The sequence below is a fragment of the Macaca mulatta genome, chromosome 20 (assembly GCF_049350105.2).
Source record: "Macaca mulatta isolate MMU2019108-1 chromosome 20, T2T-MMU8v2.0, whole genome shotgun sequence".
Taxonomy (NCBI): domain Eukaryota; kingdom Metazoa; phylum Chordata; class Mammalia; order Primates; family Cercopithecidae; genus Macaca; species Macaca mulatta.
This window is the reverse complement of record NC_133425.1, coordinates 62792656-62818140: the sequence shown is the minus strand read 5'-3', so window position 1 is coordinate 62818140 and position 25485 is coordinate 62792656. Positions and strand designations below refer to the sequence as shown.

The 25485-nt window shown below is 50.7% G+C and overlaps 1 protein-coding gene and 1 long non-coding RNA gene across 7 annotated transcripts; one reads left to right on the top strand and one right to left on the bottom strand.

Moving 5' to 3' along the window:
• Positions 1-797: 797 nt before the first annotated feature.
• SLC9A5 (solute carrier family 9 member A5) lies at positions 798-24685 on the bottom strand. Of its 6 annotated transcripts, XM_028840781.2 has the most exons (17): positions 24432-24685; positions 23451-23609; positions 20786-21088; positions 18443-18606; positions 18173-18251; positions 17707-17884; positions 16948-17168; positions 16524-16726; positions 16203-16292; positions 16036-16106; positions 15191-15320; positions 13651-13739; positions 13364-13490; positions 8803-8973; positions 8222-8288; positions 7099-7236; positions 798-2231 (listed from the first exon to the last, which is right to left on the bottom strand). In XM_028840781.2, exons 3-17 carry the CDS (start codon positions 20907-20909, stop codon positions 1759-1761), a joined length of 2325 nt encoding a protein of 774 aa, XP_028696614.1. In that variant the 5' UTR covers positions 20910-21088; positions 23451-23609; positions 24432-24685; the 3' UTR covers positions 798-1758. The 6 variants fall into 6 exon arrangements, with proteins under 6 accessions (XP_028696614.1, XP_014981872.1, XP_077840294.1 ...); XM_015126386.2 differs by lacking the exon at positions 23451-23609; XM_077984168.1 differs by lacking the exon at positions 23451-23609 and having other exon boundaries at positions 8222-8285.
• Positions 5846-10922, top strand: LOC144337638 (uncharacterized). Its single transcript, XR_013411014.1, has 2 exons — positions 5846-5932; positions 9788-10922. It is a non-coding gene; the product is annotated as an uncharacterized LOC144337638 (long non-coding RNA).
• Positions 24686-25485: the final 800 nt, after the last annotated feature.

The following is a 25485-nucleotide window of genomic DNA, read 5'->3' as shown; positions in this document are numbered from 1 at the left end:
CGGTGGCATGTGCCTATAGTCCCAGCTACTTAGGAGACTGAGACGGAATTGCTTGAACCCAGGAGGTGGAGGTTGCAGTGAGCCGAGATCACGCCACTGCACTCTAGCCTGGGTGACAGAGTAAGATCCTGTTTCTAAAAATAAATAAATATAATAAAAACAAAAATTAAAAATTTAGCAGGCATGGTGGTACACACCTGTAGTCCTAGCTACTTGGGAGACTGCGCCGAGAATATTCCTAGAGCCCAGGGGTTCCAGGCTGCAGTGAGCTGATTGTGACACTGCACTCCAGACTGGGTGATGGAACAAAATCCTGTTTCCAAAAATAAAAAATAAACACTCGGGGTAACCAAATCCCGTGAGCCCTTGAGATTGCCTTCCCATCTGTTATGTGCAAAAGGCCACCTATGTTCACGTGTCCTGTACCTGCATCCAGGTTTTCAAGAAATGCTCATCTGGTCCTAGGTATGTGGGGTGCTGCATCAGGGCAGCTTGGCACCTGACCTCTGGGGTCTTTCCCTGCTAGCCTTTCTCATTTTGTAGACTTCTAGTTCTGTAACTCCATGCCAAAACAGTGATCCCCTCGACTACCATGGCAGGATCCCTGCTAAGGGGACAATATTGGGAAAGTATTGGGGAACACATGATGGGACCAGAAGGATGAACAGTCCTGCTTAGGATTCCCCTCCATTCTCAATCCCTGGGGCAGGCAGTTGGGTTCTCACCTCCTTCACCAGATGCCCCTGTTGTTGCCCCCCACCCTAAGAATGCTCTGACACATGGACACAAGACACCCATCCATCTGAGAGATGTTTAATGTATCTTAGGTTCAAGGTACAAAACACAAGGCAGGTGCTGACCCTTGGAAAGTCACCTGCTGTCAGCCCCTGCTTAGCCAGGCATCCCAGCCCCCAGAGCAGTGGAGCAGTGGCCCTGAGATGCTGGGTTCCTTCTCTGTTTGGGGAATGTTCAGGTAGTGACATTGCAGCCCAGAGGCCACTATGTCCCCTCCTCAAAAAACCCAGACCCAAGGATCAGAAAGGTCCGGACTTAGACCAGAGCAGCAGATCCCAGGGTGACCCCAGTTAAGCAACAGGCCTGAACTGAAGCCTGACCCAGCCTCCTGGCCTTGGTCTTGGAAAAGGAGGAACTATTACCCCAATACCTGGCAGCAAAGGGAAGGGACTAAAGCAGGATGTGGAGACAGAAGTTCCCACCGCCCTTAAAAAATGGACTATGGGTAGCTGACCCAACAGGGCAGCAAAGCCCGAGGGTGAGGCCTGCCCCACCTCCCACCCCGGTTCCTCTCACAGAGCCTCACTGCCAGGACACCACTGACCCAGTGCTGGGGAGGGAGTGGGGGCAGGGGAGGCTGGCATCCACTGAAGAATAGGAATGATGCCCTTGCTTTGGGAGCAGGAGCAGCTGCCTATAGAGTCCCTGGAAAAACCCACTAGGGAAGGGAAAGCAGCAACCCAAGTCTCTGGGCCTAGCCCGTAGAAGGCCTGGACTGGGTCCTGAGCCACAGTAGAGGCCTTACTGAAACAGAAAGTGGCAGGGGTTAGGAGCAGGGAGGTGGTGAGAAAGGCCCCTGTGAAGACCAGCTCAGGTGACCCCTCTGACCAGCCCCAAGGAAGCCCAATTACTACTTCAAGCCAGGCCCCTCTGGCCCCATGTCAAGTTGCAAGGGCTCTACCTGTTGCCCAGGGAGCATTTCCTGCAGGGATTCCACCTTCTGCTCCTCCCTGAGACCCTGGGCTACAGCCGGCTGCCTCTGTTGAACTGGATGCACCAGTGGGAGGTAGTGGTGCCTGGGCTGAGATGGGTGTGGTCCTTGTGGCCCATGAGAGGCTGCAGCTCTTGCTGCTGGGGGAGGTCGGCGCTGCTCTCACTGCGGGAGCGGCCAGCCTTGGCCAGGCTTGGGGGGAAGGCAAAGCTAGGGCGTGGATCAGAAGGCAGGTGGAGAGGGGCCTGGGGCTCCTCAGCGCCCCGTGGATGGGGAGGCAGGCAGGTCAGAATTGGGGCCTGGTTACAGGGAGGGGATGCTAGGCTCTCCAGGGATGAGATGCTCTGGTTCCAACCGGTCTGCATGTCCACAGGCACAATCTTGGTGGTTTCCGAGGACACGTACACTGCCAGGTCCCCCTGCCCACTCTTCCAGGGGAGCTCCTTCTCTGCACAGGTTGGGGAGGGGGGAATGATTCGTGGGCTTGGGCACACCTCAAGGTTTCCTGAGGACAGAGAGTACGCATGAACTCATTACCAATACAGTGGAAACCTCAAGTATAAGCACATTCTCATAAATTCATGCCACAGTTTCCATCTGCCATCCATTTGTGCAATTATCTGATGAATGTCTTGCTGAGGGGAAGTACCACAGCCTGTTTTACTCTCCACTGTGTCCGCAACACCTAGCACAGGCCGGCCACACAGTAGTTGCTCAAGAAATCAAACATTATTTTCATCGAACAAATGAAAATAAGGAAAGTTGGCCGAGCGCCATGGCTCACGCCTGTAATCCCAACACTTCGGAAGGCCAAAGTGGTGGATCACCTGAGCTCAGGAGTTAGTGACCAGCCTGGCCAACATGATGAAAACCCATCTCTAATAAAAATACAAAAATTAGCCGGGCATAGTGGCGCATGCCTGTAATCCCAGATACTCGGGAGGCTGAGGCAAGAGAATCGCTTGAACCCAGGAGGCAGAGGTTGCAGTGAGCTACAATCTCGCCACTGCACTCCAGCCTGGGTAAAAGAGTGAGACTCTATCTAAAAAATAAATAAATGGCCAGGTGTGGTGGCTCACGCCTGTAATCCCAGCACTTTGGGAGGCCGAGGCGAGTGGATCACAAGGTCAGGAGATCGAGACCATCATGGCTAACACAGCGAAACCCCATCTCTACTAAAAATATAAAAAATTAGCCAAGCACGGTGGCAAGCGCCTGTAGTCCCAGCTACTTGGGAGGCTGAGGCAGGAGAATGGCGTGAACCCAGGAGGTAGAGGTTGCAGTGAGCCGAGATTGCGCCACTGCACTCCAGCCTGGGCAACAGAGCAAGACTCCATCTAAAAAAAAAAATTAAAAAATAAATAAATAAATGAAAATAAAAAATAAGAAGAAGATAGCGAAAGCAGGAGCCAGGCATGAAGGAAGCCCCATCTCCAGTCCCCTCACCCTACTGTAGCACCGGTCTCTGAAACAGCCTCCTGCCAAGCCCCATCCCAGCCAACCAGCGAGGGAGAAATGCCCAGCGACCAGGGAGGGAAAGAAACACCTGGAGGCTGCAGGCCAAAGGTTTTTCTGCTAGGCGTCCTGCCTGAGTACCCACCACAGCCCTTTGGTAGGACAAAGCCCAGGAGTGTGAGCTCATGCAAACCTAACAGGAGGCCAGAGCTTTGCCGCAAAGGGGATGACGAGGTATAGGGGACTTGAGTTAAGAATCCCAGAACTGCAGGGGTGGGGCTGAATTACAGGAAGCCTGAGGTTCTGCAGGAAGAAACCTGGAAAGAATCCCTGTGGCCACCAACCACCCCAGCTCTCCAAAGTAAAGCACAGCCTGTATCTGTTCATTGATAAAGTCCTGAGCAGCCCAGTAAGCTTCTTGCTTGAATACATGTGTGAAATGTATTGATGGTATGATTAAAAGTAAAATGGTATCTCTTGAAAGATCTGGCATATTAAAATGTAATAACAACAACAAAAAGTGTAAAACAAAAAAACTTTTGGTATTCACCTTTAGAGGCTGCTAGGGAATGAACTCTTTGGTCTGAAAACTGACAAATGAAAGAATCAAGCATTTACTGGGTGAACTGTACCTCAAAGTAACCAAATAATTCATGAGGTGAAGTTTTTTTGTTTGTTTGAGATGGAGTCTTGCTCTGTCACCTAAGCTAGAGTGTAGTGGCACGATCTCAGCTCACTACAGTCTCCACCTCCAAGGTTCAAGCTATTCTCCCGCCTCAGCCTCCAGAGTAGCTGGGATTACAGGCACCTGCCACCATGCCTGGCTAATTATTTTATTATTTTTTAATTTTTATTTATTTTTATTTTTAATAGAAACAGGTTTTCACCATGTTGGCCAGGCTGGTCTTGAACTCCTGACCTCAGGTGATCAGCACACCTTGGCCTCCCAAAGTGCTGAGATTATAGGTATGAGCCTCTGCCTGTGGATTTACTGGTTTAAAGGAAATTTAAAGGACAGAGAAACATATTAAATGACACTTTGGGGATGCAATCAACAAAATCCAGACAGAGAAAGACTGTAGGACAAATAAGCAGGTTTCTTCAGTAAATACATTGTGAAGAAAAAAAAGGAGGGGGTTGGGGGAACCTATGGATCAGGTTCATCAAACTTGATACTTGACATTTTGGGACAGCTACTCCTTTGCTGTGGGGGGTTATCCTGTGCATTGTAGGATGTTTAGCAGCATCCCTCGCCTCTACCCCTCAATCCAAGGCCATCCTCCCCAGTTGTGACAACCAAAAATGTCTCTGGGCATTGCCAAATGTCCCCTGGGGGAGCAAAATCACTCCACCACCATCCCCCTTGAGAATCACTGCTATAGGTTAAAAGGGACATTGAACAAGCCTACTGTGAATATATATATATATATATAGACAACCAGGGAAATTCGAACAATGATATTTGATGACAGATTTTAGATATGGTAAAAGCATTGTGGTTATATATTTTTAAAATAATCCTTTCTTTTTTTTGTCCCCCAAGAGACAGAGTCTTGTTCTGTTGCCCAGGATGGAGTGTAGTGGCGTGATCATAGCTCACTGCAGCCTCAGCCTCCTGGGCTCAGTTGACTATAGGCACACATCAAGAATCCTTATCTGAGGCCAGGTGGAGTGGCTTGAGCCCAGGAGGTTGAGGATGCAGTGAGTCATGATCTAGTCACTGCACTCTCGCCTGGTGTCAAAGAGAGATCCTAACTCAAAAAAAAAAAAAAAAAAAAAATCCTTATCTGGCTAGGTATGGTAGTTCACGTCTTTCATCTCATCACTTTAGGAGTCTGAGAAGTAAAGATACTTGAGCTCAGGAGTTTAAGACTAGCCTGGGCAACATAACAAGACCTCATCGCTACCAGAAAAAAAAAAAAAAAAACATAGCTGAGCATGATGGTGTGTGCCTGTAGTCCCAGCTCCTCGGGAGGCCGAGGCAAAAGGACTGCTTAAGCCGGGGCATTCAAGGCTGCAGTGAGCTATGATCGCACCACTGCACTCCAGCCTGGGTGACAGAGAGAGACCGTCTCAAAAGAAAAAAAAAAAAGAATCCTTATCTTTTAGAGATACGTACTGAAGTATTTATTGATAAAGTGATACGATATTTGAGACTTGCATCAAAGGAATAGTTGAGGGAGGAGCATAGGTGAGGCTTAGGTGAAATAAGATTGGCTATGAGTAGGTAATTGTTGAAGCTGGGTAACGGATAGATGGGAGTTTATTTTATAGTTCTAAGATTGTATATTTTGAAATTTTCTATAATAAATTTTAAAGACACTTGAGGGTGCCAACCATCAGTGATACTAACATTATGAGTGAATTAGGTCTCTATACATACATAAACATGCTTATATACTGTATTTTTGTCCACAATAACTCCATTTTGACGAATTTAGGTTCCTCTCCCAGATCAGGCTGCCACCTTCACCTGGGGCTCTACTTGAGGGCATGGGTCTCAACAGAGCCCATGGTTTGCTCACCACCTCCTGTTCCTCACTAGACTATAAAGGGAAGCAGCATGGCCTTGAAAGGATATGAGTGGGCATGGTGGCTCATACCTGTAATCCCAGCATTTTGGGAGGCCAAGGAGGGAAGATTGCCAGGAGTTTGAGACCAGCCTGGGCAACACAGTGAAACCTCATCTCTACAAAACATCTTAAAAAATCAACTGGGTGCCAAGCATGGTGGCTTATGCCTATAATCCCAGCACTTTGGGAGGCCAAGGCAGGCGAGTCACCTGAGGTCAGGAGTTCAAAACCAGCCTGATCAACATGGAGAAAACCCATCTCTACTAAAAGTACATTAGCTGGGCATGGTGGCACATGCCTGTAATCCCAGCTACTTGAGAGGCCAAAGCAGGAGAATCACTTGAACCCAGGAGGCGGAGGTTGCCGTGAGCCGAGATCACGCCATTGCACTCCAGCCTGGGCAACAAGAGCGAAAACGGATCTCAAAAAAAAAAAAAAAAAAAAAAAAAAAGAGCTGGGTGTGCTAGTCCCAGCTACTCAGGAAGCTGAGGTGGGAGGATCACTTGAGCCCTGGAGATCAAGGCTGCAGTGAGCCATGATCATGCCATTGTGCAATCCATGATCCAGCCTGGGTGACAGAGTGAGATCCTGTCTCAAAAAAAAAAAAAAACAACAACAACAAAAGATTATAGCAATGCAAAAATGGCATTAAAAAAAAAAAAAAAAAAAAAAAAAGGAAAAGAAAAGGCCGGGCATGGTGGCTGACACCTGTAATCCCAGAACTTTGGGAGGCCAAGGCAGGTGGATCACCTGAGGTCAGGAGTTCAAGACCAGCCTGGCCAATATGGTGAAACCCCATCTCCACTAAAAATATGAAAATTAGCCAGGCTTGGGGGTGCATGTCTGTAATCCCAGCTACTCGGGAGCCTGAGGCAGGAGAATTGCTTGAACCTGGGAGCTGGAGGTTGCAGTGAGCGGAGATTGCACCACTGCACTCCAGCCTGGATGACAAGAGCAAACTCTGTCTCAAATAAAATAAATAAATTTAAAAAAGAAAGGCTGTGGGCTTGGGAGTCAGATGAGTCAGCTTCAAATTCTGGTTCTACTGTGTGATGTTGGACAAGTCACAAGTCTCTTAATCTCTCTGAGCTCAGTTTCCCCATCTTGGTTGTTGTGAGAGTTGAATATCACCTATGTTGGGCATCTGGTATGAAGAAGATGCTCTGCAAATGCTGGCATGAATAAACTAGTGAAGAGGAAAACTATTCTAGGAAATAGGAAAACTAGTGAATAGGAATAAACTAGTGAATAGGAAAAGGGAGTTGTCTGGAGTAGAGGCCATGAGTGAAGAGAAAGGAAACCAGCTTGTTCCAGAAGGGAGGTGGGCAGGGAGGAAGCCATTACCTGAGACCTTGCCCTCTTGGAGAACCTCACTGGTGGCCCGAGCCACAAAGATGATCCCCTCATCGTCCTCCTTCTCTGTCTCTGAACTGTCGCTTTCCTCGTCCTCCTCCTCAGACTCCACGGTTAATATCACAGCAGCTGGACAGTGAAAAGAGCAGAGTCAGGTGGCCTGGGTTGGCAGCTGCCTGTTGGGACTGCACAGTCCCAAGCCAGCTCGCTGTCTCCCTAGGCAGAACACATGTTGGCAGAGACACCTGCTTTCTCCTCTGGCTGTTTCAAGCACTGGCCTAAGAGGTGGGGACTTGGGAGGGAGAGAAGTTGACATTGCAGAGCCCAAGGAGGTGACCAGAGGAAGCTAAGTCCTCAGAGGAAGCCATGAGGACTACACTTTCCAGCTCCCCCATCCTCTTCTTTCAGCCCCAAATCCCACGATCCACTGGAAACATGAGCACTTGGATTGCTGGAAGGCCCATCAACATTCAGCTCATACAAAACTGGCTTTGCAGCCAGGTGCGGTGGCTCATGCCTGTAATCCCAACACTTTGGGAGGCTGAGGCGGGCAGATCACCTGAGGTCAGGCGTTCAAGACCAGTCAGGCCAGCAACGTGAAACCCTGTCTCTACCAAAAATACAAAAAAAAATTAGCCAGGTGTGGTGGCATGCACATGTAATCCTAGCTACTTGGGAGGCTGAGGCAAGAGAATCTCTTGAACCTGGGAGGCAGAGGTTGCAGTGAGCCAAGATGGCACCACTGCACTCCAGCCTGGGCATCAGAGTGAGACTCTATCTCAAAAAACAAAACAAAATTGGCTTTGCAGACAGGACCCTGGGCCCCAGGGTCCACCCATCCTCCAAGGCTCAGACCAAGCTCCCCCTTCTCCATGACACCTTTTCCAAGTCCTCGGGGCCTATAACCCATAGTTAGCAATCAGATGACTCCTGTCACACATTGTCTAATTACTGCTTTGAACATTTCCAACTTGGAAATCAAGTCCCTGGAGGAAGAGCCCCAGTTCACAGTGCTTAATGCACCCTACAGCGGGTCATCCAGGATTCTGGCTGGTGAGCCCCAGCCCTTTCCCTCCTCCCTCCCATCCTCAATCCCACACTGCTCCCTGCTTGCCTGTGTCCTGAAAGCCCAGGTCTCGAGGTTTCCCATTTGTAGCCTCAGCATTTGCCACTCCATCCTTCTGAGGACCAAGAAAGAAAACTTGAGCCTCTGGCCCCAACTTCCCACCCCAACCCTGTCATCTGGTGGGGTCAACAGGACAAGTTTTCCTAACCCAGCAGGGGAGGGAATTTGTGTCAGTCCCAGTGGTTCTACCATCCCTTGGCCAACCAGGCAAGAGTGACCCATGCCCCAGCAAGAAATCTGGATGCATCAGCCTGGGCTGACTTAGGAGCTCATGGAGCTGCCCCTCAAAGGAATCTCCTTTTCTCCTGCCTTTTTCATCTTTGGTAGGAGGCCCTGCTGCCTCCCAGCAGGTGACCACATGGCCAAGAGGCTGCTCTCCCTCTGAAGGTCTCACCTTACTTCTGGGGCTCCAGGAACATCTAAAAGGGAACTCAAACTGCTGTAGTCATCAAGTCCCTGAGGACTGTCCAACTGGGGGTCCCCCTAAGCTGGATCCTAATACTTGGGGGCTCAAATCTGCATGCTGTCAGCCTCCAGCTCCGAAGAGGAGTCCCTGAGGGAAGACGTGCCTTCCTGCGGCCATTCTTGCGGGGTCGCGGCTTGCTTTTGGTGAAGCAGATGTTGTGCTTGGTGGACTTAAAGGACTCCAGCCGCCGCTTCATGTTCTGCTGGAAGACCTCCTTGTCCTGCCGCTCCTGCGCATCCTCTGAGATGAAGTGGCGACTGCAGCTGGCTTTGTACTGGCAATGACAGCCCCGCCTGGCTATGAGGACGGATGCCTTGGCCTCCCACAGGAACCCCAGGCCACAGCCCCAACATATTCACCACAGGCCCTGCCAGCCCAGCTTTTCCAGAATTAACAATGGATTGAAAAACAAAACAAAAAATACAACAGGAACCCAGCCAGAGACACTGTGTTCTCAGTTCCCTGGGAAAAGCTTCCCTTTATCCCAGAACTTATTCCCCCAAACCTGGCCTTCCCCATCCCTTGCCAACCTTTCCCGATTCTCTCTGGTTTGAAGGTGACCCTCTGTCTTGTTCCGCTACTGTGACAACATAGGGGACATTTTCTTCTTTGTACCTCCATTTATCTGAGCTTCTCCCACACATCCAGCCTACCTGCCCCCTTCTAGTTACACCACAGGATCCTTTCTCCAGCTGGAATCTCCCATCTAGCCATTTCTACATCCACCACCATGATATTCTGGGCTGCACTTTGAACTTTCATAACTATTTCCCCTGACACCCTGGACCTTCTCAGTCCCAATAATTCAGGATCACCCCCATCATCTTTTTTTTTTTTTTTTTGAGACAGAGTTTTGCTCTTGTCACCCAGGCTGGAGTGCAATGGCATGATCTCTGCTCACTGCAGCCTCTGCCTCTGGGGTCCAAGCAATTCTCCTGCCTCAGCCTCCCAAGTAGCTGGGATTATAGGTTCCCACCACCACGCCCGGCTAATTTTTGTATTTTTAGTAGAGATAGGATTTCACCATGTTGCCAGGCTAGTCTCAAACTCCTGACCTCAGGTGATCCGCCTGCCTTGGCCTCCCAAAGTCCTGGGATTACAGGCATGAGCCACGGTGCCTGGCCATGCTCTTTTTAACCCTTATCAACACCAAGTCCACTACACACTCATCTAGACTGCCTCTGCCTCTACCCTCCCTGCTTAGGACCTTTTCATCATCTACTGGTAATCCCCTGAAATACTGCCCAGCGCCTGCCAAATCATCTTATCTTGCCTCATATCCCAAGTCTGGTCCCTTTATCTCATATTTTCTGCTTCCCTGAACCAGTTCTAAGAGCCCCCTTCAAGTCTCCCATCTGTCCTCCTCCTCTAACTCTGCACCAGGAGGCACCCTCTCTCCTGGGGAGAAGGGGTCCATCTCCTTCACAAGGCTCATTGCTGCCCAGCCCCGGCCTCCACATTGCTCAGTTCCCTCCTTCCTGCCTCCAGCAGTTCCTGCTGCCTCCTATTTATCCACTCTCCTGTATCTTCACTCCTTCCCTCACCACTTGGTTCCCTCCCCTCTGTTTTCAAGCTCCTGCCCTTGCCTCCTTAAAGAATGTCTTCCCCTGAACACCATTGTCTCCATTTTGCTGCTACACTTTTATAATTTGATTCTGACACTTTCTCTCCTACCCACTACTTCCTTAAATACCAGAAATGCAACTCCAGGGTCCACAACTCCACAGTGCTGCCTTCTCGCTGGTCACCAGTGCTGTGGGCTCTGCCTAGGTGCTGGCCAGGCCTCTGCACAGCATCTAGCCCTCTTTCTGCCCCAGGCCTGAGGCACCACCTGCCACTGCTTCTCCAAGAGTTCCTTGTCTTTGGCTCTCTTTCCTTTTCCCGCATGTGCACTCCTCAGTGTTATCCTTAGCTCTCCTCCCGCCCCACGAAACACTCTCCCCAGAAAACTTATCCATTCTCTCCGCCCCAGATATCCCAGTGATACAGATCTGTGGTCCCCCAACATCAGTCATCAGACCAGCTGCATTTGAATCACCTGGGGAACCTAGTAAGAACACAGATTCTTAGTCCCACTCCAAACTACAGAATCAGAATCTCCAGGTGAAGCCAGGAAGTTCCCCAGGGGATTCTATGGTAGCCAGGTGACAAAACCTGATATGGAGCTTCCAAATCTCTCTCCAGCCCTTATCTCTCTATTAAACTGTAATCCTTCTAACTGCATACTAGATATCTCTGTCTCTCTCTAATGGTATTTCGATGAAGATGAGAAATTGTGGATTGTGTTATCATACTAAGTGGATTCAGAACTAGTTGAGTTACCATACCCCAAAAATGCTTGATCCATGTCAGTCTGGAGGAAAGTCTTTAGTAGCATGCCACAGGGCTCTGTCCTCAGCTCTATCCTGTTCAACATGTTTATGTGGATTTGGATGAATACAAAGTTAACAGTCTTTACAAATTTTCAGATGATATGAATCTAAGAAGGAGACATTTGGTGGCAGACATAGGAACCAAACAATGGGATGATGGACTAAAGCAAGTAAGATGACATTTAACAGGATACACACAAACTTATTCCAGATTTTTGAAAAACAGACTACACATGAACTGATTGGACTGAACCCATTGACCAATCTTATACACAAACACCACATACACACACACACACACACACCCCACACACCAAATCATTGTGTATTTCCTGATGTGACACCACAGAAAATATATAGCATACCTATTGAATGTCCCTGAATCTGATCAGGCCTCTAGATTTAACAACCAGGAAATATGGGGAACGGAGGAACATGTTAAACAACACCACTGGAACACAGTCAGCAAAATCTAGAAAATGTGCAATTCTCCAAGACAAAGTATCCAGCTTCTTCAATAAATAAATAGCAAGGGAGATAGAGAGGGGAAAAAGAACTATTATAGATTTTTTAAAACAAAGAGACATATTTCTCAAATGCTAAGTGTGGACTTATTTAGACCCTGATTTGAACATCCAGCTGGAAAAAAGATACTTATTGAATACTGACTGGATGTAAGAGTTCTTGCCACCTAGAGAGACATACTGAAATATTCTGAGATGATGTGATATGATGTCTGGAGTTTGTTTTAAGATAAAGTGTGGGCGGGATGTGGTAGGGCTGCAGAATGTAATAGAATTAATCATGCACTGATTTTTCAGAGCTAGTTGATAGATCAATATGAGTTATTTTATTCACTCTACTGGAATTTTGAATAAGAAATGTTTTTTAAAATCCCCATAGGCTGAGGTGAGTCAGGGTCTGCCAGCCATTAACTGAGGAAGACCTGGGAGTTTAGCAGCTTCTAAGGACAATGTGGGGCCCCAGAGTGGTGAGCCAAGGCTGGAGGGATCTTGGGCTCTGGGAAGAGAAATAGCAAGTTCTAGAACTAGAATGGTGAGAGAGCTTCTAGGTCCTTCCCTGGCCAGCCACAGCTAGAATAGCAACTTCCATTCTGGGTCTTGTTTTTTTAAGTCCAGAGAAGACATACCAGGAGGTAAGAGATGCTGGCCTGAGGGCAAGACAGCCTGTGTGAAAGGGAACTGTCTTGAAATTTTAGAAGATTTATTCTGCAGAGCTGCAAAGAGTCAAATCAGGACCAGTGGGTGCAAGTTAAAGGAGGCCAATTCTGTTTCAACAGTAGTAAGAGCTTTGATTGTTGAAACTGCCAGAACTGGTGACAGCCGGCTTCCCATTTTAGAAAGGTGCAAGGTAATGGCTTGCTGCCCTCTTGTGGGGTTGCAACAGATTCTCTCCTGGATGAGCTGGGCCTTTCCAGCTGTAAAGCTTCATGATCTGCATTGGACTAACTCCCATTATTTAAAACAGATGCCTACCTTCCATAGGCTAAGCTGGTCTAGGAGGCTTCCTCAGTGCTCTTGCTTCTGTCTGTGACCCCATCATTCTCCAGTAACCCTCAAGGGCCCCAGTACTCTGTCTCCTCCTCCTCCTCTCACCATCAGAGCCAATCACCTAGGCCTATGTGCCCCTTTCCCTTCCCACCGCCCAGCCCTAATCCACAATATTTCACTCCAGCTTCCCAACTGGCTCTCCCAGCTTCTCAACTCACCCCCTCCAATTTGATCTGCACTCTGCTACCAGAGAAGGTATCCTTAAACAGTGCTTGTATTACGTCAACCCTTTCTCCAAAAAATAAAAATAAAGCAGAGGTTTCTTATTACTGATGAGATAAAACCCACACTCTTTTTTTTTTTTTTTTTTTTTTGAGATGGAATCTTGCTCTGTCGCCCAGGCTGGAGTGCAGTGGTGAGACTTCAGCTCATTGCAACTTCTGCCTCCCGGGTTCAAGTGATTTTCCTGCTTCAGCCTCCCGAGTAGCTGGGATGACAGGCACGTGTCACCGCACCCAGCTAATTTTTGTACTTTTAGTAGAGATGGGGTTTCACTTTTACCATGTTGGCCAGGCTGGTCTCGAACTCCTGACCTTAAGTGATCCACTCACCTTGGCCTCCCAAAGTGCTGAGATTACAGGCGTGAGCCATTGCACCCGGCTGAAACCCACACTCTTTAGCTGGGCATCTGCAGCTCTCCAACAAGCTGGCACCAACTGCCTCTTAAGCTCTCCTCAGACCACCTCCACCCCCTCAAAATCCCGATGCTGCCTGCTCTCACCCTACGGCGCGGCTTGTAGAGGCCTCCGCAGAGCAGATGATGCATCACAGCATCCTCACGATCCCGGCCGCTGCGTACCGTGTCAATCACCTGCAGATCCAGACATGCTCCACTGCCACTCTCCCTCCTGCCGGAAGCAGGGGACACATGTGCTGGGGAGGGGGCAGGAGGCACAGGCCAGGAGAAGGGCAGATGCAAAGATGCTGACAAATCTCCCCCAGAAGGGATTCAGAGAAAGGGCACAATGGAGAGGAATATGAGGAAGGGGATGGGGCTCAAAGACTCACAGCAGGTTGGTGACAGAAGTCTCTGCCACAGAATTGCGGCTGGGCATAGAAGGCAGAGTGAGACCTGTGGAAGACAAGACGTGGCCTCCCTGCGGGCATCAAGACCAAGTTCAGCCGCCAATCAGATGGAGGGTTGCCCAGGAGTCAGGGGTAATAAAGAAAATAATAATAATGAACACTTAGTTTACTCTTTTGACATGCCAGGTACTGTGCTAGGCACTTTGCATATCGAATTCACAAAATCTATAACATAGGTACTCTTATGCCTGCTTTGTATCTTATTATTATTATTTATTATTATTATTATTATTTTTGAGACAGAGTCTTGCTCTGTCACCCAGGCTGGAGTGTAGTGGTACAATCTCGGCTCACTGCAACCTCTGCCTCCCGGGTTCATGCCATTCTCCTGCCTCAGCCGCACAAGTAGCTGGGACTACAGGTGCCCGCCACCACGCCCGACTAATTTTTTGTATTTTTAGTAGAGATGGGGTTTCACTGTGTTAGCCAGGATGGTCTCGATCTCCTGACCTCGTGATCCACCCGCCTCGGCCTCCCAAAGTGCTGGGATTACAGGCGTGAGCCACCGCACCCGGCCTATTATTATTTTTTGAGACAGAGTCACTCTGTCACCCAGGCTGGAGTGCAGTAGCACAATCCCGGCTCATTGCAACCTCTGCTTCCCGGATTTTTTTTTTTTTTTTTTTTTTTTTTGAGACGGAGTCTCGCTCTGTCACATAGGCTAGAGTGCAGTGGTATAATCTCAGCTCACTGCATTCTCACTGCAAACTCCACCAGGGTTCAAGCAATTCTCCTGCTGCAGCTTCCCAAGTAGCTGGGTCTGCAGGTGCCCAGCACCATGCCTGGCTAGTTTTTGTATTTTTAGTAGAGACGGGGTTTCACTATGTTGGCCAGGCTGGTCTCGAACTCCTGACCTCATGATCCACCCGCCTTGGTCTCCCAAAGTGCTGGGATTACAGGTGTGAGCCACCGCACCCAGCCTGCTTCCCAGATTTAAGCGATTCTCCTGCCTCAGTCTCCCGAGTAGTTGGAATTACAGGCATGCAACACCACGCCTGGCTAGTTTTTGTATTTTTAGTAGAGACAGGATTTCACAATGTTGGCCAGGCTGGTCTCAAACTCCTGACCTCAAGTGATCTACCCACCTCAGGTTCCCACAGTGCTGGGATTACAGGCATGAGCCACCGTGCCCAGCCTCTTATGCCTGCTTTCTTACAGCTAAGGAAATAGGCTCAGAGAGTGTGACTTACCCAAGGTCACAAGCTTGGAAGTGATAATGGTTGAGCCACATCTGCTGACTCCAGAGTCCAGTTATTTCCCACCTCTCTGGACTGCCTGCCAGACTCTGAATGTCAGCACCAGACCCAGCTGCTTCCTGCCACTGCCACTTCACCAGACCATGGAGCCAGCTGGGAGTTCCCAACTCCCTGCTCAGGGCCAGCCTGCTTACCACCCCTTTCTGTCCTGCTCTGCTGCCCATCTGCCTACCCACCACGGGCCCACCTGGTAGCTGCTGGCCCACCTGGTCCACAAAGCTGATGGCATCCCGGATGTTGAGCCTGTAGTACACATCCCAGATCTGGTCCCGGATGCGGTAAGCTGACCGTCGCATCAGTAGCTGACTCAGGTATTTCTTGTCAAACTGCTCCCACCTACAGAGGATGCCAGGCCCGGCCCTGAGTCCCATTCCCAAGGCCTGGCCAGGTGGCCCTTCCTCAGACGGGGCAAGGACACTGTCAGCACTGGCCTGGCTTTTTAGATATGGGCCTCAGCCAGAGAGAATCTCAAGGCTAGTCCCGCCCTCATGGAATTTACAGTGTCATGGGAAAGCCTGACAGTAATTGAAATTATTACAAATTACTGTAAAATTGCAACCATGACAAGAACTACAAAGGATAATTAGAGAATATGACACAGGTATGTCCTAGCCAGGGAGGCCAGGGAAGGCCTCCCTAAACAATTGAAGCCTATGATGAGTTGTGAAGGATGAATCGAAGTTGAGTAAGTGAGAGGGAGGTGAAGGAGTGTTCTAGTAGAGAGAAGGTCCCAGTGGCCAGGCTGGGGGAACATGGTGGGTCCTGAGGCTGTAAGGCAGGGTCCATGGAATTAGCAGGCAGACAGTTAAAGACAGAGCAGAGCACGACGAGGCTGGAGTCTGGCAGTTGCCAAACCATGCAGGGCCAAGCAGGCCACGCTGGGGAGCCTTGTCTTAACCTGAGAGCACTGGGATGCCACTGAGGGGTTTCAGGCAGAGGTCACCCAGCCTGAACCTGGCTCTGTCCCTTCTCAGAAGTGTGGCACATCCCCCGTGCTTCCCTGGCTGGTGGGGCTGCTGCTGCTGAAGGAGCCTCGGGGCAGCTCCCTCACCTGTCCCTCCAGTAGTGGTAGCCATGGTGCCCCACAACGTCCTCCACTGCAGCCAGAATGTGGTCAAAAGTCTAGAAGGGGGGTGGGTAGGGGGACTGGATCAGGACTCTGCCCAAAATAGGAGAAGGTCGAGAGGCACAGGCGAGGGCTGGGGTTCTGGTACCCACGTGCTCATGCAGCTCCTGGTTCAGGGTGGGTTTGTGATGCTCACTCCTCTTCACCTTCAGCCATTTGACCAGTGGCTTGATGGTCAAGCCCTATGGACAGGCAGGAGGTGAGCCCTGCCCTATTCCTATTCATTTCCCTGCTGCCTTTCTCTCCCCATAATGAGGCTTCAGCTTCAGTACCCCCACCCCACTGCACTCAAGGTCTGGGAAGTCAGGGCCCTCCATCTCCCAGTGGGAAGAGAAGCCCCTGTCCCATAGGCTTCAAGACTCCCCCAGGGCCTGCCCAACCCTCTCCCTACCCAGCCTTGTGGGCACTCCCACCTGCACGATGACTGTGAAGAAGACCACTACAATAGTGGTGGCTACAAAGTAGTCCTTGGCAGGGACCTTGGTCCTATCCAGTAGGATGACGAGAGCAAAGGCCACAGCCCCCCGCAGGCCCCCATAGGACATCACCACTTGGTCAATCTTGTCCAGAGGGACTAGCCGGAACTGATTCAGCACCCAGGTCTGCAGGACTACGCCTACAGCGGGAGGGAGGCCAGTGGGAGCAAAGCGTTGGGAGTGGAGGACGCAGGAGTGGATGGCACCACGTATCTGGGCTGAAGTCTAACAGGGACTGGGACAAGTGAGCAACAAGAGGAGGCTTAGGAATTGACAAGGATGTGGACCCAGATGGGGAGATGAGCTGCGGGGAGGGGCGGGACAGGTAGGAGAGTGGGAAAGCAGAAGGTGCCAGCAATACCGAGGGCTCGGAAGAACAGGATGAAGATGAGGGTTCCAAGCACCAGCCCAGAATCCCAGGCCCACTTAGAAGAGTCCACAGCTGAGATGCCAAGCAGCATGAAGATGACGGTCTCAGCACAGCTGGCTAGAGTCTTCATTGTATATTTGACAGTTGTGCGTGACTTATGGGAGATGTTGGCCTCCACATACTTCTTACAGCCCAGGCCACACATGGTTACCCTGGGAGAGGATGGAGAGACAGGGCAAGTGGGGAAGGGTTCCAGGGTGCTTAGCCTCTGGGGTTTGAGCATACTGCAGGAGGGGGCATTGCCCATCACAGGATGTCAGACTCTCAAAGCTGAAGCCCAGGGAGGCCTGAAGACTGAGTGGTAGTGCTGGGCTAATCGTCCAGATCTCCAGGCTTCCCACTCAGTGTCTCCTGGAAGGGAAGGTGGGAGGAATGTGCTCTGACTAGCGGGCTCTCTGATGCACCTTCTGAAGTGCTATGGCCTCCAGAGCTGGCGGCCCCAGGCCTTGAAGTCTATTTCCAGCCCAGCCTATACCCAGAGAGTTTGAGGGTGCTGAGGACAGTTCTGGAGGCAGCTCCTGAAATATTGCCTGAGGTTTACTGACTCCCCAGGAGAGTTTGAGGCTCCCACTACCACAAGGGCTCAGGGAAACCTATGGACTCCTGAAGTTCCTGCCTGTGTCCCTATGAGGGGCAACCATCTCCAGTGCCCCCTCCCAGCTATCTGCCTGCAAGGCCCCCAGAACTCACGCAAGAATGGCGGAGAGCGAGGCCATTTCAGCAGTGAGGTAGGCTGCGTAGGCGAGGAGGAAGACCAGCAGCGGCTCGATGATGCGGACCCGCTTGGTGAAGCGTGTGGTCAGGGCCAGGAGGAAGGCAAAGACTAAGCCCACGGCTGCCCCGCCCAGACTGACCACAAACAGGGAGGCTGGGGGAGGAGTGGGTTGTCAGCATGACCCCTGGCCTGGACCCTACCTGGGCTGACAAGACTGCTGCCTGGCAGGGAGTGAGAGATGATGCCCACCGCACTTCCAGGAGCTCAAAACCCAGAGCCAGGATCCCTGGCAAGCCCCTCCCAGACCCCATTTATCTATAGAGGAGTGGAGGAGATGAGGCAACCCGAATAGCCTCCTCTGTCCTGATGTGGGGTGGGAGGGCCTCAGCAACCCAGGGGAGGCAGACCTCCAGTGCCAGCTGGGAGCAGGGAAATACTGACCGACTCCCTTCAGGTAGTCAGTGGCCTGCACGTTGGCAGAGCCCATCTCCACAAAGGAGTTGCAGACCTTGTACAGCACCTGAGCGAGAAGAGGAGAGTCAGCAGTGAGGTGGGAAGGCAGCAACTGGGACTGCTGGGAGACAGTGAAAGCAGACAGCATATTTCTGCCCCCAGGGGACCCACGGGAAGGGTCTGAGTCTGCACAGACCCCTAGCTGGTCAGAGCATGCAGCCTGGGGTCAGGGAATGGCAGTCAGCTGAGCACGCTCACCACGGTGACTGCATCGTTGAGCAGGGACTCGCCAAAGACGATGATAAAGAGAGTCTCATTGACGTGCACCTCCTCAAAGACAGCTAGCACGGCCACGGGGTCCACCGCCGAGATGAGGCTCCCAAACAGCAGAAAGTCCAGTAAGCCAGCCTGCACCCTAGGGGCTATTAAGGGACACATGTAGAACAGGCCAGTCATTGAAGACGACCCAGTCTCCTGCAGCACGCCCTGGGACAAGCCCAAGCTCCACCCCTGCTGATACAACAAGGAAGCCCAAAGAGGACTTGGGCTGGCAAAGACAGCATCAGCCTGCAGATCAAAAGACTACCTATGCCTAAGGCCTGGCTTTGCCACTTACCAACTGTATGATGCTGGTTCTGTCACTGTCATATGGCTTACCTTAAGCCATGCCTCCTCATCTGCCTGCCTCACAAGATTGTTTCAAAACTCAACCCAGCCATTTAGAATAGGGAAAAAGGCCAGGCACAGTGACTCACGACTATAATCCCAGCATTTTGGGAGGCCGAGGCCGGCTGGATCACCTGAGGTCAGGAGTTCAAGACCAGCCTGGCCAACATGGTGAAACCCTGTCTCTACTAAAAATATAAAAAGTAGCCAGGTGCAGTGGTGCATGCCTGTAATCCCAGATACCTGGGAGGCTGAGGCAGGAGAATCACTTGAACCAGGGAAGCGGAGGCTGCAGTGAGCCGAGATCGTGCCACTGCACTCCAGCCCAGGTGACAGAGTGAGACTCAGTCTCAAAAAAAAAAAAATAATAAAATAGGGAGAAAACACTGTAGCAACAGTAATAATGACTACCAGCAAATGGAAATTGGCTGCCAACTATTTTTGTTAGGGAGAATAACAAAAGAGTGCTTTCTCCCATACCTGTGGTTCCTAGCCAAAGGGATGTGACACAATTCTCAGCAGGGGTGGAGGACTGAATATAGTAAGAAAAGCACCACAGATGGGACTTGAATATGTCATATAATTTCTATGAGCCCCAGTTTCTCCATGAGTCTCCAATTGAGACTTACTAGTCTACAATTGAGACTAATAAAATTTCCTTAGTTAGCCAATGCCTAACATATACTAAGCACCCAAAAGATATTATTATCTATTACTGTTATTATGATCTGATGTCCTCCCTTCCCTTCCTGCCCCAAATAGTTCACTACCTCAATAGGGAAACCAGGTTAGAGTCCCAGGTAGCAATTGTAAACATTTTCTTGTAATACCTTGGAAAAAGTGTGAATCATCAACCTTGAGGGTTGAATGAATTTCTTGCGTTAGGAAATAAAGAAGGTAGCAAGAGAGGGCAACCTAAAGGCAAAAAGCCTCAGTAAAACAGACCTGATGCCAGGTGCGGTGGCTCACGCCTGTAATCGTAGCACTTTGAGAGGTCAAGGCGGGCAGATCACCTGAGCTCACGAGTTCAAGACTAGCCTGGCCAACATGGTGAAACCCCATCTCTACTAAAAATACAAAAATTAGCCGGGTGTGGTGGCACATGCTTGTAATTCCAGCTACTCAGGAGGCTAAGGCAGGAGAACTGCTTGAACCCAGGAGGTGGAGGTTGCAGTAAACCAAGATCATGCCATTGCACTCCAGCCTGGACAAGAGTGAGACTCCATCTCAAAAAAACAAGAAACAACAACAACAACAAAAAACAGACCTCTTCTGCTAACCTTGGACCTGATAGCAAACAAATGTAAGGGGCTCTATTTCCTCATCCATTAAATGTGACAAACTACACAAAAGGTTTGCTATGAAGAGTCAGTGGGATAGGTAAGGAGAGAAAACCCAGTGTAGTGCCAGCATTTGATGGATTTATAATAGTTATTTATTTTTTAAATACCTATTATATTTACTTAAAAAATAAATGTTTTAAAATAATGAATTTATTCTAGACAACATATAGTTAAGAAAATAATAATAATAATAAAAACAGAAAACCACCCTGACCTGGACTGGGGAGAGCCAGGACAGAAGGCCCTTGCAGAAATGATGTGCAGCTGTGCCTCAGGGGAGCAGGGCTGGCAAGTGGCAATGTGGTAACAGAGGGCAGGAGGCAACAGAGTGGTAACGCAGGCTCCCCAGCCTTGGCAGCCCACACACAGCTGGGAGCCAGGCTCCTGCTCAGCTGTTATGCTGCAGAAGCCCAGACTGGCAGAGACCTAGATGAGGCCTGAACCCCATCGGGAGCACTGCCTTGCACTCCAGAGGGAGGGACCTAGGATGGAGTTTTCAGGGCATGGCTCACACCAGCATGGACCTCCAGAGCTTGAGGAGAAGGGAGAGGGGTGATGGGTCCGGCAAAGCCCAGGTCTTAGGGTCACTCACCTACAAGTCCAGCCTGCTGCAAGCCCCAGAGGGCAGCGCCTGTTGTGAAGGCATTCCAGAGTGTGCCTACCACGGCATAGGTGAGGATGGCACCCAAGTTGTCAAAGAACAGTCTGCTAGGCATGAAATAGCCTGAGTCCAACACAATAGGAGGCAGCAGGAAGAGGAAGAAGGTGCCTGGCTCCAGCTGGTACTCAGCTTTCTTGGCCACAGCCAAAACAATGCCCCCTAGCACCAGGCCCAGCAAAATCAGCAGGCAGCTCTCAGGGACCAGAGATGTTACTTTCCGAGACAGGTGAAATACTGCAATGCAAAAAGAGTACAGGATAGATCAGTTTATGGAATATCCTCCCACAAACAGGCCTATGACCTCCCAGGTTTTTTTTGTTTTGTTTTGTTTTTGTTTTTGAGACGAAGTCTCACTCTGTTGCCCAAGCTGGAGTGCAGTAGGGCGATTTCAGCTCACTGCAACCTTCACCTCCTGGGTTCAAGTGATTCTCTTGCCTCAGCCTCCCAAGTAGCTGGGACTACAGGCATGCGCCACCATGCCCAGATAATTTTTTTGTATTCTTAATAGAGACGGGGTTTCACTATGTTGGCCAGGCTGGTCTTGAACTCCTGACCTCATGATCCACCCGCCTTGGTCTCCCAAAGTGCTGGGATTACAGGCGTGAGCCACTGCACCTGGCCAACCTTCTAAGACTGGGACCAAGGGAGGAGAAATATGTAAGATTTCTAAAATTTCCAATCTCCAGGGCTACAAACCCTCTCTTGCAGTCAAAGTCATCTGTTTCTTAGTGCTCCTGTCACACCATGGTAACCTAGGCCTTTACTGCTTTTTCCCCTTCTAGAAGTGTCCCTTCCTTTATACTTTCATCTTCAGGGGACCTCACCTTTCTCTGACATCCTTATCCATAGCCATTATTTGAACCTCAGCAAATGCTACCTGGTATCTTTTTATATATAAGATAGCTGTAAAAATCAGGGCCTTTGGAGACAAGTTGCTTGGATTCAAAGCCTAGTTCTGTGATCTTAGGGCAAATCACTTAACGTCTCTGACTCAGTTTTCTCATCAGCGAAATGGGAGTAAAAACAATAATGATCTCATGAGATTATTGTGACCACTAAAAAAGACAGTCTGCAGGTGGGGCGCAGTGGCTCACACCTGTAATCCCAGCACTTTGGGAGGCCAAGGTGGGCAGATCACTTGAGGTCAGGAGTTCTGGATCAGCCTGGCCAGCATGGCTAAACCCTGTCTCTACTAAAAATACAAAAATTAGCAGGGCGTGATGGTGGGTGCCTGTAGTCCCAGCTACTTGGGAGGCTGAGGCAGGAGAATCACTTGAATCTGGGAGGCAGAGGTTGCCATGAGCTGAGATCATGCCACTGCACTCCAGCCTGGGTGACAGAGTGAGACTCTGTCACAAAAAAAAAAAAAAAAAGAAAGACAATCTACTCAAATGCACTTAGCACACTAATTTACAGTAAGCACTCAATAAATGTTACCTATTATAATGTCCTCACTCCTTAACTGGACCAGAATGTATATTATACCTCCTAGGAGCTGTGTAGACTTCCTAGCCCAATGTGCCTTTCATTATATGGGCTCACTCAGGACTGCGTAGTTTTTTAAACTTTGGCTTTAGCAGTCACAAGATCTCCAAGTCTTCTTCCAGCCTTAGCACATTCTGTGTGATCTCAGGCAAATTATTTAACTTACTTCAACTTTATTTTCTTCTTCTGTAACATAGGAAAAATACCCAGTATCAAGGGTGAGGATAAAATGATATAAAGTATGCAAATGTGCCTAGCATAATGTCAGACACATAGTATGTTAGACACACACCAAATGTTAATTAAATAGAATAGTTCTGTCTGTAGGAGGAGAGAAGAAAAGGGTTTCTAACACTATTGCCACTCCTACTTTTGTCCTCTAAAATAAACTCTTTGGCTCTCCTTTAAGTCCTCAGACCACAGGTGAACACATCTCTCTCTACATGATCCCTGGGGTGCTGGGGAAGCAGACCTCTAAATTAGCCTGTGTGAGACCCTATGCCAAGACAGTGCCCTTTGGAAGCTGTACCCAAAGGGCCTAGAACAGTGCCTGGCACATAGTGAGTTCTACGTAGATATTTGTTTAATAAAAGGGAAAAAGTCTAGCAATGAAGCTGGGGGAAGGTGTTCCTGAATGCTCTACCTTTTCTCTCATTCTAGGATTTTCTTTGGCTTGTGAAAACGAGGCTTTCTTCTCCCACTTCCATAGAAGATGTCATCCAAACTAGAAAAAGAACCATGATTTATGGGGAAAACTACAGTTGTTGCTATAAGCCCTAAGACAGGAACTCTTCTGCAACTCACAGACTTCTCAGCAAACCCAATTGCTGGCTCCAAATCTGAGGCTCCTTCCACTCTTACTGTCATTGCTGCTGGGCCTCTAAGGTGAACGTGGTCATAGATCTCTCTGTACTTGTTACTACTTTGGTCTTCCACTTCTCTCCTTCAGGGACCCCATTTTATCTTCATCTGTTTATGCATTAACCCCAGCCCTGTGATCTAAGCCCCACAGAACCATGCTCCCCGAAGGCATATTGAGTTCTACTTTCCATTATTAATCTTAGGCTGCCACAGCAGAGTGGAAAGTTCTGTTCCTGCCCAGCCCCCTTACCCCCGAGCAGTGTCCCTGTGGAGAAGGGGGGCAATTTCTAGGCTCTGGGTGATTCCTCCATGAAGGCTGTATTGGTGAGATTGGAGTACAGGCTGTGCCGGCATCCATGGGGAGAGAGTAGCAACGCTCAGCTATAATTAGTCACCCCCACAGCAGAGCCTGCACAACAGAGAGAAGGAGGAGGGTCTCTGGTGGGAGGAGGGACCACTGGCTGCTCAGAAGGGAGGAGGAAGGAGCAGATGCAAGCAAGCAAAAGCAGCTCTATTCAGGGAAAAAGAAGTCTGAAGCACAGCCTTCAATGCTGTCAGGACTGAAGAGGTTGGATGTATGAAAGCATCTAGGGTAGGCAGCACACAGGAAGGCCCCCATACATGGAAGTTTCTTATACCCTGAAGTGGGAAGAATGTGGACCTGAACCGGGCTGGGGGGGCCCCCCACACAGGCACAAGAAGGCAGCAGCTTTAAGTGGGCAGCAGGGGAGAGCTGGAGGAAAAGTGGCAGTGTAGTTTCCCAAGGGAATGGACACTCGGACGTGGTCTCCAGGGGAGGCTGCTTTTTCAGAACCAGGATGCCTGTGTTCGTGGGAGAACACCCTCCCCTCAATGTCCCCACACGTCCTCACCGGTGACAGAGGTTTCTGGGAGGCTGGGGATTGGTGGGGGAGAGACCAGACTGAAGAGGGCCTACTGCAAGGGGAACAGGGGAGCGGAGAGGGCAAAGGAGCCTACAGATGGAGTTGGGGAGAGCGAGGGTCAGCCCTTCAGAAAGGTAAATCCTCAGAGCTCCCAGGGGAGAAGACAGGGACCAGGGACCCACAGGAGGCGACGCAGGAACTGGGCGAGAGCTCGGATTTGTGGAATCCAAACCTAAGTCCCAGCACCGTGCAAGAAGCAAGCCCCAATCTGAGGACCGAGGAGGTGAGGGTGTTGGGGGCGGGTCCGCAGCTGACCGTCGACCTGGCGCACGCACACACGCACTCACCAATTTTGGCCAGGCTGGCCACCAGGATCCACAGGGCCACCAGGTAGGGCGCCTCGACCTCGTGCCACTGCCAGCGGAAGAGCTCCAAGCCTGGGGGAGGCTCGCCCGGGGACTCTGGCTTCTGGGTGGGCTCTTCGGCCGCCCCCGCCAGGGGCAGCGCGAGCAGGGACAGGGCGGCGCGCAGCATCCTGCAGCCTGCCCAGCCGCCCTCCCGGCACCGCACGGCCGCCGGCCCCGCGTCGCCGCCGCCACCTACCGGGCGCCCCCGCGTCACAGGCACGTGGGGCTCGCTCCCCCCAATCCCGGCTCCGATACCCCCAAGCCAGGTCCGGGCTCCGAGACCCTGCCCCGGACTCTCGTAGTCGGGGACTCCCTCCTCTTTCCTCCCTAAATCAGTCCCAGCTCCGGAAATTCCCCAGTGCAGCTCTCCCCCAAGTTCCACAACCTACTCCTTCGAGTCCGCGCCCCCAAACCTCCCCAAAACCGCCCCCACCAGATCCAGAGCGGTGCGCGGCCACGGCCCCCCCGTGCAGCCAGCAGCGTGAAGAGCGGGGGTCTGCGGGGGGCGCGGTCAAGACGGGAGGGGCACGACTCCTCCTCGGCCAGCGCTGCTGGGCAGCGAGCAGCATCCCCCTGGGGCCCAGGCGTGGCCGGGTGCAAACGGCAGGGGACAGTGCTTGGCCGCCCTCCGCGCGGCGCTCCCAAGCTGGGGACCCCCTGCCGGCCCCCGCCCGGACCTGAGCTGCGCACGCGCACTGGACGCTCCCCAAAGCAGTGATGGACAACGCTGCCCCCAACGTCCCAGAAACCCCAAGGCCCAGACTGGCCCAGCTCATTCCAGGCGAAGAGGGAGGCTGTTCTTCATCTCCCAAACCAAGGGGCACCTGGCCCGCCCTTTCCAGCACACTACAGAGAACTGTCTCATCTCTTTCATGAAGCTGACAGGAACCTATGGAAAACCCAGCCTCCTGATTCCCTTCAAACTAGGCGGGATGCACCCAACTTTTTCCAAATCTGAGGGGCATTCGGCTCATCTCGCCCCAAACAGAGGAGG

Coding starts and splice junctions, on each gene's coding strand:
- SLC9A5 (XM_015126386.2), bottom strand. CDS start 24,618: ATGCTGCGCGCCGCCCTGTCCCTGCTCGCGCTGCCCCTGGCGGGGGCG. Junction 21,089..24,431: donor GGCCAGCCTGGCCAAAATTG/GTGAGTGCGTGT, acceptor TTTGCATTGCAG/TATTTCACCTGTCTCGGAAA. Junction 17,885..18,172: donor TGACTACCTGAAGGGAGTCG/GTCAGTATTTCC, acceptor CTCCTCCCCCAG/CCTCCCTGTTTGTGGTCAGT.